This window comes from Pleurodeles waltl, chromosome 3_1, assembly GCF_031143425.1.
Source record: "Pleurodeles waltl isolate 20211129_DDA chromosome 3_1, aPleWal1.hap1.20221129, whole genome shotgun sequence".
Classification (NCBI taxonomy): Eukaryota; Metazoa; Chordata; class Amphibia; order Caudata; family Salamandridae; genus Pleurodeles; species Pleurodeles waltl.
The window spans coordinates 1,786,487,218-1,786,502,935 of record NC_090440.1 but is presented as its reverse complement, the minus strand read 5'-3'; the positions used below and the strand labels follow the sequence as shown (position 1 = coordinate 1,786,502,935).

The 15,718-nt window shown below is 44.5% G+C and overlaps 1 protein-coding gene across 5 annotated transcripts in view; it reads right to left on the bottom strand.

Moving 5' to 3' along the window:
• Positions 1-15,718, bottom strand: part of PGAP1 (post-GPI attachment to proteins inositol deacylase 1) — a 764,579-nt gene that overhangs the window by 176,758 nt on the left and 572,103 nt on the right. For all 5 annotated transcript variants that reach the window (XM_069225850.1, XM_069225846.1, XM_069225848.1 and 2 more), the window contains one exon: positions 2,682-2,772. In XM_069225850.1, the coding sequence (XP_069081951.1) occupies positions 2,682-2,772 (91 nt within the window). The remainder of the gene's footprint in view (positions 1-2,681; positions 2,773-15,718) is intronic.

Genomic DNA, 15,718 nt, shown 5'->3' with positions numbered 1-15,718 from the left:
TGGTTTTTAAGTTGTAAGTTTGAAAATGCCACATTTAGAAAGTGGGCATTTTCTTGCTTAACCATTCTGTCCCTCTGCTTGCCTGTGGAATACACACCTGGGTCAGGATGACAGTTGGGCTGTTTATGAATTCTCTCTAGACAGTCACAAAGGGAGCTGAGGTGTGCCTTGCATATCCTGATGGGTCTTCCTGAGCAACAGTGGTGGGAGGAGCTGACACTTGCACCTGAATAGGGCTGTGCCTGTCCTTACACAAAGCAGTCTCCAACCCCCTGGAATGTGTCTGGGGCCAGGGCAGAAAAAGGCAGGGTCTTGTGCACTATAAAGACTTCTCGTTGAAGTTTGCCTACTTTAAAGAGAGAAATGGATATAAGTACTGGACCTCTGATGCCACATAGTTCGAATCCTTCGGGACTGAGGACATTCCATCAGGAAGAAGAGCTGGATGCTGCAGGAGGGGCTGCCACTCTGCCTGTTGCTTTGCTGTGCTGGCATGCTGCTTCTGTCCTGGGAATTAAAGGACAGGACTATGCTTTCTACAGTCTGCTTCCAAAGGATCTCCATGGGCTTGGGCTGAGCTTGGATCCTGTTAAGAAGTCTCAGGGACATCAAAGACTTCATCTGACAGCACCAGGGCTCTCTTGCGGAGAGTCCTGACTTGCCAAGTGATGCCAAATTCAGTTCATGGGCCCTGGGAAATGAGTTCTGGTGCAACCAAGAAAAAACTAAGCACATCAACTCCAGACCGACTTCGGAACCAGCACTGCTGTCTGACTCTGTGCCACTGCCTGCACTGGAGCTGTGGTCCCCACTGAGTGCAACAAGCGTGACCGCGGCCGCAGGCCTGATGCTGCAGCAGCACCTCCAAAGTCCCGCCACAGTGCGAGCCCTGAGTGCCGTGTCACCAACGTCTATGGTACTCGACTATGAATCCGCCGCAGCACCTATGGCTCCAGTGGTGTGATTGCGACGCAAAGTCGACGCCTCGTATTCTGACCTGCTGGATTGATTGACCTCGCCTTGTTGTAAGGAACTGAAGCCGCATCGCATCACCTCCCCTGCCTAGCAGTAAGAAACCAACGCCTGCACCTCCCCGATAGCAGTAAGGAATCGATGTTGCACCGGCTCCAGCGAAACTCACCTCTCCGACTCCGTGCAAAGTCTTTGTTTCCTCATCGTTTTCCAAGGTACTGTACCCGGGTCCTTGTGACTCTTTGACCAGCCTTCACAGCTGTTGGGAATGACTCCGTCAAGACAGAGTGATAGCCCTAGTTGGAACTATTTTGTTTCTTAGCTCTTCACTAAAAGTTTATGTTTGAAAATATGTATCTTTACTTGTGTATTTTGGAATTTTGTTGTTTTGGACTCAATTCAATATTGACTATTCTTCTAAACTAGTGTGGAGTACGTTTGCAGTGTTTTCACTTTTTCTGTGTGTGTACAAACACTTTACACATTGCCTCTGAGATAAGCCTAAGTGCTCATTCCAAGCTACCAAGCGGGTGAGCAGGGATTATGTTAGCTGTGTGGCTCCCTTACCCTGACTAAAGTGAGGGTCCCTACTTGGACAGGGTGCAAACAACTACCAACTAGAGATCTAAGTTCTAACAAAAAATTTTAAAAAATAACCTATGTTTATAAATAGGTGCCAGATTTTTTTGTGTCATGTGATTTTCTTATTCTATTGTTTGGTAACAGCTATCCAGGGCTGAGCTAAAGGTTTTTCAAAAGAACTTGACTGGGCCCAAAACAGTTTTTGCACATGTAAAACACGATAAGTCTACACAGCCATACCCTAGAATCCACCCAAATCCTCACAATGTGGTTTCCGTGCTGTGCAAGTTCAGAATGTGTGGTGTGTGACTGCACAATTTCCTATAAGCAAACACTAACAAGAGGCGCAATTAGCACCCATATTATAATCATTTCAATAATGATAATAATAATAATAATTCATTTTCCGGGATTTGTCCTGGAAGTTACCTGGGCACCTAACTCTTTTATGCCTAGTATGTGTTCTACAGAACCATTTTTATAAGTTAAATATGGATAAAGCACATGTCTCATAAGGATAACGTTTACCCAAATGGGGTTCATGGCCTATGCTCAGAATGGAGATGCCTACAAGGGCTGTTCTGTATCTTTTCTTTGTAAGACTTCGAGATGGCACAACTGTGGTCAGTAACGCTTCACTAAAATAGATATAAATACATTGGTGCAGAAACGTGCCTTTTACAAATAAGTACACTTTATCAGTGTAACTGGAGTAGAACATTGTCTATTGTTGTGTGAATAATATGGTAACTACCTTGCAGGTAAAGTGAACTGAACATCCAAAGCCATATGTTTGTCCAATCTAGTTTATGACCTGTACTAAATAGGTGATATGAAGTGTTTGCCAATAAAGAACCCTTTCCCATCCAATCCCTTCCTTTAATTAATATAAATATTTAAAAAAACTGTCTTAATGATTGAAGAACTGGAAAGTGTCAGAAATTAGCCCAATTCTAGACGCTACTTTATTCTTCCAACGCAATGCTGTCTCAAGTGAGGTGACAATTTCAATGACTTTTATGAAACATTTAAAATAATAACACTGCCTATTGTAAATGGTTCCCTTTGGAATCGACCCACAAATCTTACAGTACATAGAAAACTTATAACAAAAAAGATTAACTCACCTCATTAGAAATTTACATAAATTCACAATCGGCTCAATTTTGTAGGGTTTTGCTGATGCAGAAAGTGCGGACTCAAATTGAACACAATGACCTACAAAATGAAATTAAGAATCTAGTTATGAAAATGTTAAAAAGTAAAAACAAACAATATCACTTGATAGGGCTTATATGCAAATTCAATAAACGCTAAAGGCCCTCATAATAACATAGGCGGTAAAAACTGCTTACAGCCGCGGCGACGGCCGCCAAAATACAGTCGCCGCGGCTACTACCTGTCTGCCAAATTATGACCGTAGCCGTAATTTTGCCAGAAGGATGGCTGAATTCCAGCTGTGGCCATGCCGGCGGATGGCGGTAAGGTAGCGCTGCTGCCAGCAGCAGCTCCACGCCAGTAGACCGCCACAAACCGTATTATGACACATGCTCTGAGCAGCATCAGGATTAGCCGGAGGGCAGGCTGAGAGCGGAGTGGCCCGAGGCATTAAGGTAAGTGCTTTTTTAAAAATTAGTTTAAATTAGTTAGCCCCCTTCTGTTTGCCGCGAGCCGCTCCTTCTCCGGACCCATCTCAATGACGTGCAGAAGAGCAGAAACTGAAAGAAGCCTGCCAGTTAGCGTCATATATAGTAAGACATCACCACACCGAGAGGTAACTGCAGCTGAGATTGGCGAAGTGTGGCACCCCAGGCGGTGCTGGAGATTCACTGCTGGTAAAAGTGCATTCCGGATATAGTCTGGCACCTGCACAATATTCATAAGGAAAGGAATCTGAAGGATGAAGCATCCATTAAAATAACTACCTCAAAAATTAAATAGATAGATTTCTTTTCAAATAGCTTTCAGATGAATTTTGTTTTTCCAAGAGGTCAGTCCTTGGCTAATAATAAAACATTTATATTCCTATTTTTATTTGATGAACTGGAGTTGAGGGAAGAATTGATTTGTATGTTACCTTAAAATTTAGAGCCTGATTTAGAGTTTGACGGTGGAGTTACTCCGTCACAACGGTGGAGGATAGCCAATCTGCCGAAATGTAAATCCCATAGGCTATTATGGGATTTATATTTCGGTGGATGGGATATCTGCCACCAAACTCTAACTCGGGCCCTTAGTCTGACGTTTTCAAAGCTGACCTACATTAAACTGCTTAACGCATGAAATTGCCACTCATATCAGGATCTGTATTAATTTGCACTCGCAGAACCTATTTAGAACGCCCTCTGCAGAGGTGGAACATGGGATCACAAAAGGGTCGGTTGTTGGGCATGGAGTTTGGGTTGACATGGTACATTTGCATTCCCCATTATAGTCAATAACTTATAACTCTTGTTAGCTGGTAGGGTGAGATTGAACAGAGTCGGAAATTCTGTCCTCTGCCCCCCACAATCTCTTCACCAAACAACAGACAACTCATAATGAGGCTCTACACTGCAGCTGAAGCTTTTGTGTCACTATCTCTGCAGAGGCACCCTGGTTCTAAGGAAAGTCATGGCCCCCTTTACAGCCCCCTCAAGAGTCGAGTAAAGGACTGCACAGAAAACAAGAGTCCCTCCAGTACACGTGCTCGCATATGATGATTGCAGGATGTAAAAGAAGTGCTGCAGTGAATACATTTTTAGGTCTGGTCTAGCTTTAGCCGTGTCACTAACCTATTATTTTCTCTAAGATTAATTGATCATGTGCATCTAGTCATACATTGAGAAAGGAACCTTCGATCAGCCCCCTTCTGATTTGCTCTGTTGAAATGTTGTTTACATGATGGGTCAACCACAGAGCAATATACATGCAATGGGAAATGACTCGGCCCCCTATAACCATTAGCTTGCTGCTAGAGCTATTCATAAGTTTTTTATGAATACCCATTTCGTTTCTGGGTTGTCAGGACTAGTGACTGACGGAGCTCTGCCCCATTATATCTACGTCCTCACATCTGGGTTGTCACCTAGAAAATGCAGGTGTTAATGGACAAGTTACTTACCTTCAGTAATGCCTTATCTGGTAGAGACATTCTAGTTGTAGATTCCTTACTTTTGAATTTCCTCCAGGCGTCAGTTGGATCCGTCGTCCATGCCAGATACGACGTCGCGGGTACTATATAGGCATCACCCCAGCACTCTGACGTTAGTTTCCTTTCACAACTTTCCATGTCGGAAGCGCAAAGCCATGAAGAACACTGACTACTAGTGTATCAAAACTAAGACCCTCAAGGGGGAGTCCCTGTTCCTAGAAATCAGTTTGCAGAGCGCGGAGGATGGGTGAGTCGGTAAGGAATCTGCAACTAGAATATGTCTCTACCAGATAAGGCGTTACCGGAGGTAAATAACTTGTACATCTGATATAGACTTCTAGTTGCAGATTCCTTACCTTTGAATAGATATCCAAGCAATATCATCCCAGGAGGTGGGTCTGTGAACTAAAATCATACTAGGAAGACCTGCAGGACCGAACGGCCCAAACACTCGTCCCTAAAGACCTGTCTGTCCAGGCAGTAGGGTTTGGTAAACGTGTGCAAGGATGCCCACATTGCAGCCAAACAGATATCAAGAACTGGAACGCCATGGAGGTGGTGGTGTTCGTGAACACCAGCATCATCTTCCCCTTGACAAAGGGAAGAAATGCCTTCAATGCTAGCCGGATCGCACAAAGCTCTAACAGGTGGATGTGGAGCCCAGACTCCTCCGGAAATCAGATGCTTTTGATCTCTATCTCTCCCAGATGGCTGACCCATCCCAGGATTGACGCATCTGTCACTACTATCAGATCTGGTTGGGGAAGGGAGAGGAATCTGCCTCTGACTTAGTTGTGGTTCGTTAACCACCACTGCATATCTTGTGCACTTCCCTACGAGATCTGGACCTTGTCTGAGAGTTTCCTCTGATGCTGCCCCCACTGGCATTTCAGTCCCACTGTAGAGCCTGCATATGCCCTCTAGCATATGTCATCAGCAGGATGCCATGAGGTCCAGAAGCCTCAAAACCGCTCTCACTGAAATCCAGGATAAAGGCTGAAACATCTGTATCATAGCTTGAATATCCTGGACTCATCACTCGAAAGAATAAGCCCAAAACTGCAGTGTGTCCAGAACAGCTCAGATGAAAGGGAGTGTTTGAGAGGGAATCAGGTGTGACTTCAGCACGCTCATAGTGAACTCCAGCAAATTCAGGAGGTCCTCCGTAGTCTGGAGGTGGTAGATGACAGCCTGGGACGAGGCCACCTTCAACATTCAATCATCCTGATAGGGAAAGACTGAACCCCCTGATTTGCACAGATGAGCTTTGACCACTACCATCACCTTGGTGAACACCTGAGTGCCGTTCGTAATACCAAAGGAAGCAACGTGAACTGAAGGTGCTTGTGGCCAACCGTAAACCGCAAGTAACGTCTGTGGGCAGGGAAGACTGGAATATGAAAATAAGCGTCTTGCAAGTCTAACGCTACCATTCAGTCCAGGGCAAATAAAACCTGAGTCAGAGTGAGCATTTTGAAGTGCTCCTTAATGAGGAAGAAATTGCAGAACCGAAGGTCTAGGATAGGGCGGAGGCCCTTGTCTTTTTTGGGTACCAGAAAGTAGCGTGAATATCAACCATGACCTTCTTCTGGCACAGGAACCCTCTCTATGGCTCCCTTGGCCAAGAGAGCCATACGTTCCTCACAGAAAAGGGACAAGTAATCCTCCGTCATCTGACAGTACCATGGTGGCATGGATAGATGCATAGTCTCGAAGGGGAGGAAGTAGCCCCATTGGACTATTTGTAAAACCCACCTGCCTGATGTGATGGATTGCCAGCGGAGCAGATGATGGCCAATCCTGCCCCTGACTGGCCCTTTATGGGGAGTCAGACTAGGAAGGCTTAGAGGCTGCTGCAGGTGTGGGGGGTGGCAGACAGCTGGCTTCTGATCCACAAGGTCAGTGGATCCCATGCCCACAGCCACACAGATGCTGGGCAGCATATGCAGCCTGGTAGCTGGTTGGGAAAGGATATGGGTGAAGGCTCCTTCTGTAGCCATAAAAAGGGCAAAAAGCAGACTGGAGGGGGACAAGGGGCCACTGCAAGGACCCGGTCGTAGCATGAAAATCCTTGAAGTGCTTGAGCTCCGGGTCTGCCTTGTCTCGGAAGAGACCAGTGTCATCAAAGGGTGTGTCGATGAACGTAGACTAGACATCCCCTGAAAAGCCAGACATCCTCAACCAGGTGTGGCGTCTCAAGAACACTGTTGACAAAATCGTTCTGCCCAGTGAGTCAGTTGTGTCCAGTCCACAACGGATAGTGAACTTTGCTACATCTCTCCCATTGGCAACTGCCTGAGAGAGTACAGCCCGGGTCTCCTCCAGGATCTGTTGCAGCGCTTGTGCAATCATACCCCACAGCATGTGGGAATAATGTTCCGAAAGGCATGCAGTGTTCATGGACAACAATGGTAGGCTGGAGGAAGAAAAAATTCTTCTTTCCAAGGGAATCCAACCTCCCAGAGTTGGGGTGTTGCGCCAGAAAGCTTGGGTGCCCTGGAGCGGGGCGATGGCTGCAGGCAATTGTCCTGGTCACAAGAGCCCCTGTGCTGCGTTTGGACCAGATACCCAGTAGGACATTTGTAAGAGGTTTATTAAAGGGGAGAATGGGTTCTCCCCCCTCTTGCAGTACATTTCTCAGACTGAAGCACCTCTGTCAGAAGGTTAGTCCTGACTTTCACTGAAGGCAACTCAAGGTTAAAGACCACAGCTGCTCTTCTCACCACCACTGACTAGGAAGCCCCCTCCTCCGTAGCAATGGTAGGAAGATAAATCATGCCAGTATCTGGAGAAGTATCCAGTCAACTGGCCTCACTTAAGTCTGTATGCCAGTCCATAGGGTCTTGAAGTTGATATTCCCAAGGGTCCAGTGACCCCTCCCATTCCGCCTCATAAACTAGCCCATAAGAAAGAGGCTGAGGATCCAACATATGAGGCAAGGCTCCTGCCGGCATCAGAGTTGGTGTTGTACGACACCCATCCTGCTCCTTGTCAGAGTAGGCAATCAGAAGGGGGGATGGCTGTGCGCGGGCGGCAGCTAGAGAGTCAGCGACGGCCTCGGTGTTATGACTGACGATGGTCCGAATCCAGGACCTGATCCATGGGTGCCACTCGGTGCTCAAGCCACCAGAGCGGAAATCTACGGGACCCCTTCCAACTCTGTGGGGCCCGAAGGCGCTCCAGTGGAGTCAGGCTGCCCAAAATTGAGGCGCATGCCCTAATAAAGCTCTCGAAGTTGGGAAGGGAATGCTCCCGCTCCTGGAAATTCTGGAAGGCACAAAGTCTGCCCAGGCACAGGTTCCTCCGAAAGAGCCCTAGAGCACTGATGCTCTATTGTTTCGTCGGCCAACGGACGAAGAGAAGTTTTAGAACACTTCAACTTCTTGCTGTCATTCTTTTTTGTTTTTTTTTAAATGTATTGTTATTTTCGTGTGTAATACAATGAACTGCAATCATATTTTGATTACATCTCAAGCAACATATCAACTATAGTGATTACATAATAGTAATATTCACTAGATAACTTCCCCTCCTTCCCCTTCCGGTACATTTCTCATCATGAGATTTCCCCTTCTCTGACCTGTATTATGTTGGGAATACTCACCTTTCCTGTCCTACCCTATGTATTCGTTTCGAGCCTCCTTTTATCTCTATGGTATTGTTTTAGCTCTCTTCTCACCTTCCATCACTAGTTCCAAGATCACAGTTGTTCCTCTGGGTCCGCTTTAGCCAATCCCATCTCCTAGTTCCCCCATATCTTCTCGTATTTTTTTTCATTGCCTCTATCTCTGTATATTTCTCTTTTCAGTATTTGGCATCTATCCATACCCTCCCACCATTAATCGTGGCCTGGTGCTATCCCGGATCCCCATCTCCTGGCTATGTCCCTTTTTGCAATCATGCTACCTAAATTGATCAGTAGTTTTTGATACCTTGGGTGATTGGTGTGGGCCATACCCCGAGTATCATTGACTCCGACGACATTTCAATGTTAGTCTCTATTGCATGTTCCAGGGTCCTCCGCACTTCCTCCCAGAATCTAGCAACCCGGGGGCTGGTCCATAACATGTGGTAAAATGTTCCCTCACTCCCACATCCCCGTAGGCATTTATCATTTGCTGCCCTCCCCATCTGAAAGAGCAGAGACCTTGTATAATATACCCTATGTAGTATTTTAATTTGTATTAGTTTGAGGGATGCTGGAATAGCCACTTCGGCCGGGAATATTAATGCCTCCGTCCAGCCCTCCTCCTCCAATTCCTTACAGTCTCTTTTCCATCGCTCACATAAATTAGATAGTGAGGGTTGTGTATGTCTAATAATTGTACGGTAAGTCTGTGATATTAGCTTCTTTTGTATCTCCGGGCTCTAGAAGTCTCATTTTGAATGGGGCGTTTTCCTGTGTTTCTTCTTCTACGGGGATGCTACATTTCAGGGCCGCCTGTAGGCGGGTATAATGTAACCACTGTGTGTCTGACATTTGGTATTCTTTTTTGAGGTGCGAAAAGGGTGCCACCCCAATTGTGTCCCACATGTCAGCTAAATATGTTATCCCGATATTGTCCCAACCTTAATAATCCATTAAGGTATTTATCTTGGGTAGTCTGGTTCCTTCCCACAGAGGTGTTTTGGGGGGGGGGTCAAGCATGTGGCCCATCCCATTTCTCCGGTGAGGCGTTTCCAAGTCTGTATGACCGTTTTTGTTGTTGGTAACCATTCCAATGCATCATTTCCCTGTCCCCTCTAAACAATGGGTTATCTCGTGAAGCAAAGGCCCAATGATTTATTATGCTGAGCTGTACCGCCTTGTAGTACTTCCGGATATTTGGCAGGGCAATGCCCCCCTCATATTTTGATCTTTACAGGGTGCGCAGTTTGATTCTAGGGTGCCCCCCTGACCACAGTAATGTGCGTATTAGGGAGTCTGTTTTGTGAAAGAATGTTTCTGGAATTGGGTATGGGGAGTTGTATAAAACATAAAGGAAGCAAGGTAGCGCTACCATCTTGAAGAGTGCCCAGCCCATCAATGAAATCGGGAGGGTTTGCCAATGTTTAAACTCCATTTTGAATCTCTGCAATAGGGGTTGTAGGGTGGTGTTGTAGTGAAGGTGGGGTTTGATGGATATCCAGATACCTAGGTATTTAAACTTATCCAGTTCCACTCTAGCTGGTAATGCTGTTTTTTATCTATCTCCCATGCCCCCACTGGAAACAGGAGAGATATACAACAATTTATTCCGAATCCTGGTACCTTCCCGAAAGCCTGAAAGATGTCTCCCAGACGTCCCAGTGAAGAGGGTGTCCGAGTCAAATATAATAGTATGTTGTCCGCATATAGCGAAATCCGATCCTCCTCATCGCTATTGGTAGGCCATCCTCTAGTCAGTGGGCCTATTCTTATCCAGCTGGCTCGTACCTCGATCGCCAACGCAAACAGCATCGCCGACAGAGGGCACGCCTGCCTAGTCCCCCTGTGAAGGACAAACTCTTGCAATGTGTATCCATTTACCCTCATTTTTGCGGTTGGTCTTTTATATAATAACGCAGCCCATCTCCGGAATTCCAGGCCGAACCGCATCTTGGCCAGTATGCCAAACATATATCTCCATTCTACCGAATCAAGGGCCAGATGTAGGAAATCCATTAATTGCGACTCGCAAATTGCGAGTCAGTAAGATTCGCAATTTGCGAGTCGCAATTCAGGATGCAGAACGGTGTCTCAGACACCGTCTGCGACTCGCTATGGTGTCGCAAAGACCCACCTCATTAGTATTAATGAGGTGGGTCGCTTTTTGCGACTCCATAGCGAGTCCCTGCACTCATAGGGATGGTGGCATGCTGGAGATAGCAGACCTCCATGTCTGTGACTGCTTTTTTAATAAAGCAGTATTTTTTTTGTTGTATTGCAGCCCGTTTTCCTTAAAGGAAAACGAGTTGCAATACAAAAAAAATATGAAACCATTTGGTTTCATTTTTTCAGAGTAGGCAGTGGTCCATTGGACCACTGCCTGCTCTGAAAAAATATTTTAAGCGACATTCACAATGGGGAAGGGGTCCCATGGGGACCCCTTCCCTTTTGCGAATGAGTTACCACCCACTTCAAGTGGGTGTTAACTGCAAATTGCTTTGCGACCGCTTTCGCGGCCACAAAGCAATTCTGCATCGCGGTGCGAGTCGCAAATAGGAAGGGAACACCCCTTCCTATTTGCGAGTCGCATTCACATTTTGCGAGTCGGTACCGACTTGCAAAATGTGAATGAGCAGCGCAATGGCCGTTTTGCATGGCGCAAACTGCGATTTTCGCAGTTTGCGCCATGCAAATCGGTTCCTACATCTGGACCCAAATGCCTTATTGGCATCTAGGGAGAGGATTGCTCTTCCTTTAGTCAAGTTGTTATCAAGGCCAGATTGTTATGAGGCCTTCGGAGATTCAGGGATGTAGAGCGGCCAGGTATAAACCCAGTTTGATCCGGATAGATCAGGGTCGTCATCACCTTACTCAGTCTGATTGCCAGTATTTTGGCATCAACATTTAACAACCAGATCGGGCGGTAGGAATCCCCTCTGGTCTCTGGGTTTCTTTGGTTTAGATAGGAGGATCTTGCTTTCCTTCTTGTGCCTCGACTTATCCAATCACACTGAGGACTTAAAGTGGGATGATGATGATGGAGGACTCCAGGACCACTCCCGGGACGTTCCTCTCGACCGGGACCTCGACCTGCGCGGAGTCTATTATCGGGGCGCCATCAGCTGAAGGGACTGCTCCATCAAAGCCTTCGGATGCATGACTTGACACTCGGAGTATGACATCGCCCAATGACAGGAACCGTAGGACTTAAACCTGGTCTTCCTCGATGACATCCTCAACACACTATGAGTAGAAAATTTGAAAAATCTTCAACAATTTTTTTTTTAAAGCCAGTCAAAGAGTGACTGAGGGGTAGCTCTCTCCGGATTGGGGCTAACTGGTGCAGAAAGAAAAGAACTGACGTCAGCATGTCGGGATGGCACCTGTACAGGACCCGTGACATCATATCCGGCAGTGGAAATGCCAACGACAGACATGGAGCCAATCAATGCCACCTAATGGAGCGCAGGGGTACTGCTCAGAAAATTCTCCTGATCCAGCTGATGCCTGGGAGAAATTCAAAGGTAAGGAATCTGCAACTAGAAGTCTCTATTAGATGTGATAGTTCTCCATGCCTCTCCAAGGATCTTTGTGAGACACTCTTCAATTCTGTTTTCAGTATGCATGTCACTACCTAGCCTTCCGTGGACTCCTCACACCTCCTACGCTTCATCTACAGCAGGCTTCTCCAACGAGTACCTCGTGAGCTACTGGTAGCTTTCCAGCTACCTACAAGTAGCTCTCCTGTGTCCATCCCAGCCGACTAAATTAACTTCTGCTTGACTGAATTAATATATGTATACCAAAATTGAATTAGACTACATGTATTTTCAGAACTGATAAGCTGATGGTTGAATTTCCGAAATATAGTTAAAGCTGATATTTGAGTGCTAAAATTCCCCAATGCAACATGATTTATTACTAATATTATGATCCTTATGCCAGGAACATTTTAGCTATGGCTGTTATATATTACCCGTACAAAGGCATTCCAAATTGACCGAGCCTTTTTTACATTATTGCTGACTACCCGGCCTGATACACGGGTGATCACTACTGGTAATTTTACAAAGGGTGACAGCTAACATAATCTTGTCTGATGTCTATTACAACACTAATGATATTAGTAGCTCATGATGACATAAGTAGCTCTCACAACAGACAAGGTAAGAGACCCCCTGATCCACAGTATTCTGAGCGAAGTCAAAGCACTCTGTCAGTGTTCATGGAACACCACATTGTGTTTCATACAAGCTTAATTCTCACGAGTAAGATTTAAATTAAATGGACACCGAATGGTACAGTTAGTAACTGCTGTTTCATTGTTCAGAAGGCACAGGAGGCAATTAAAAAACATTTCATTCTATAGAGCGCATCTTTTAAAAAGGTCACTATATAAACGAAACCATCATCCGCGAAGGTCTAAGTTTGTCTTGCTATCTCATCTTGTATCTATGTTTTGCACCACAAAAGGTCTTCATGCAAAATGTGCATCCTTTTTTTTCCAAAATCCTGTGGATTATAAAAATACCCAGGGTTCTAGATTTCCCTGGAAGGAACCCATAAAATAGCCATATTATAGCTAAATTTGGTGAGAAAAATGGGTTAAAAATGTGGAGTTGCTATAAATGGCATCAACAAAAAGGTTTGCTATGCCAGGGTTACCATTTCCCGGCTTTCAGAAACAAGCAGAGGTGCATTTAAAAAACATTTTTACCTCATTATTGCATTGTTTAAGACATGAGTGCACATGGGTGGCACCTATATGCGACTGAGCGCATCAGTTGTGGAGCACTATGACACTGCTTTGGAGCCATGTGGCACCATCCATTGGTGCGCAGGGGTTCTGCTGAAGATTTTACAAATCCAGTCTGATGACTGGGGAATATTCAAAAGGTGAGGAATGCGCAGTTAGAAGTCTTTATCACAGGTGAATGCTTAGACTGCACTTCCACAGTGGCAACTGTTTGCTTGCATGCTCTTGAGTAATGATGTTTGTATAGTTTGCATAGACAAAGGCAAATCTTTCCTTTCACCGTCCACTGAAGAATTAGTGCATCGTGAATAGAGAAGATGAAACGATGCTTGTCCTGTGAATATACAAAGGATGAACGGCTGCCTAGATTAGAATTTATTATGATCTCCAGGTGCTATGTTTTCCTTACAAACAATATCTGTAGCCTACACGCGTTCTCTTATTACCTTGTTTAAACGAAAGAGATAAGTGCTCCAAGAGACAACGATTTTTGACACTAACTTGCACAAAAGAAGATTGAGTACAACCAACAACGTTATTCTTATGAACAGAGGTCTAAGGGTCACCACTGTAGAAAGTCCAAGTACCAACTATACTTCAAGTAAGAAATGTCCATGACAAAACAGCTGTAGAGCACTGGAACTAGATATAACTAGATACAACATTCTTGTATTGACTGCCGCATTAACCTTGCCAGCATCTATAGCACAAACAACTCTGAAAAATCTGCAGGGAAAACAAAGTTCTCTACCAATCAGGTAAACGCGTGAGCTACAAACTCTAAAACATAGAATCTTGATAAGGCTTGCTTTTATAGGCTTGGAACGGACATATCAGTTCCTTAAGTACAGTAAATTATCTTGACGCAAATTATTTGTCACAAACAGCAGTTGGTCCAACTGTCCTCTTTAAACGAGAGGAAAAAACAATCCACAGTGTGTGGAAGATGCATATGTAACTTTTATTAAAGAACTACCTACCATACACTGCATCTCTATGGTAAATAAATATGCAATATTTCTTTATTTTTTGCAAAAGAAAACATTAAAAAAATAATTAAAGAAACAAGGTGATGGGAAGAGTATTATCTGCAGAGTGCAAAACCAAAACAATTAACGAGAAGCCTCATAAACACAGAATCGCGATACAAAGCATTTTCACATGGGTACCTATTTTTTCAGATTACCAATTTGTTTTCTAAATTTATTTGAACTTTGATTGTGAGGTCTGAAAGTCCATAAAAGTCCTCAACTAAAATTATTCTGTTAAAAGAGGACCACATATGGCCAAATTTTTGAATGACATCTGGATAAGGTACCACATGTGTAGTTTCGGGTCAATCTCTAGATGGGTTTTGCTTTGAAGACTATCAATTTTGTAGTTCATTCAGAAACTCAAAAAAACTAAATAATATCCGTGACAGCCATCATAGGGAACTGTATTTAGCGCACAGATATGTTGCAAGCTATTTTAATATTTTAATAGGAATAAAATTGACAACTGAGGTTATTTTTTATTTTCACCCCAAATCAAGTATACTAACATGCTGTCCAGCCCTTTAAGCACAGTTTTAGGATGCAGACTCATACAGCCCTGATATAAAGACAATGAGACAGGACCATTATTTCCGAGCGGGCCATCTTTGTTACAGTTACAAGAGCATGGACACGCAAAACATCAGTTTAGTCTATCATTTTTATCTGGGAAGCACTGATCCGTATGTTCCACCTCGTTTAACAGTGTTTCAAATGCTTGGGATGTTTCCTTTAAATATACTAGAAAGTCGTCCACATATAGAGACACTATAAATTCAGTCTGATCCACTGTAATCCCATAGTGACAGTGTCAGGCTGCCGGCAAATAGTTCTAAGATAAGGAGACGATGAGAGTATCTAGTAAACATCTCTGACCACTGGCCCACTCCAGTTCAAAATGGTAGAATTTTTTTTATTTTTATTTTTTTTACACATGCCAATGGTTTTGTGTATCGAAAGCTTACTCACCTAGCGGATTCCTTTATTTGCCTCCTTCCCTTTGTGGAAGTTACCTAAATTACGTCTGCAGAAATTTCTCCTGCATTTCCATAAACATAATTAGACGATGTTTTTCAGATTTCAAGTCAGGGGCAATGGGCACTGAAGTTTCCTTTCTATTCAGGCAGTTCCAGGTTCAGTGAATTCTATATCCTTCCAGTCTTTTCCTTGTCCCTTTGGTTTTTCCAATGGCGTATCACCATCACCCTATTTTAAGGTGCCCCAGACAATATCCTTGCAAAAACATCTGCCCTTGTTAGCTTAAGCAATAGACAAACGATGGCCTCCCTAAATCACTGCCGGAACACAAGGTGTGTCACAAAGTCCAATGGAAGTTTCCAGGTCCATGCCTTGGCTGTGGTTTTCATTACAATGCAGATAGCCCATAAAACCACGTATGCTGAACCCAGATTAGAACAACAAATTTCTCCCAGCGTCCCAAATACACTGTTTTGGTAGAACGATTCCTGGGTGTTAAAAATTACATTGACTACCTCAAAGGGAGGTCAAAGGCAGTTACGGTCAATGCTTAATATTCAACTATGGAGGTGTAAGGTGTGCAGACTCGGCTGCAGGACTCTGCCCTGCTGCTGTGACAGAAGCTGCTCCAGAAG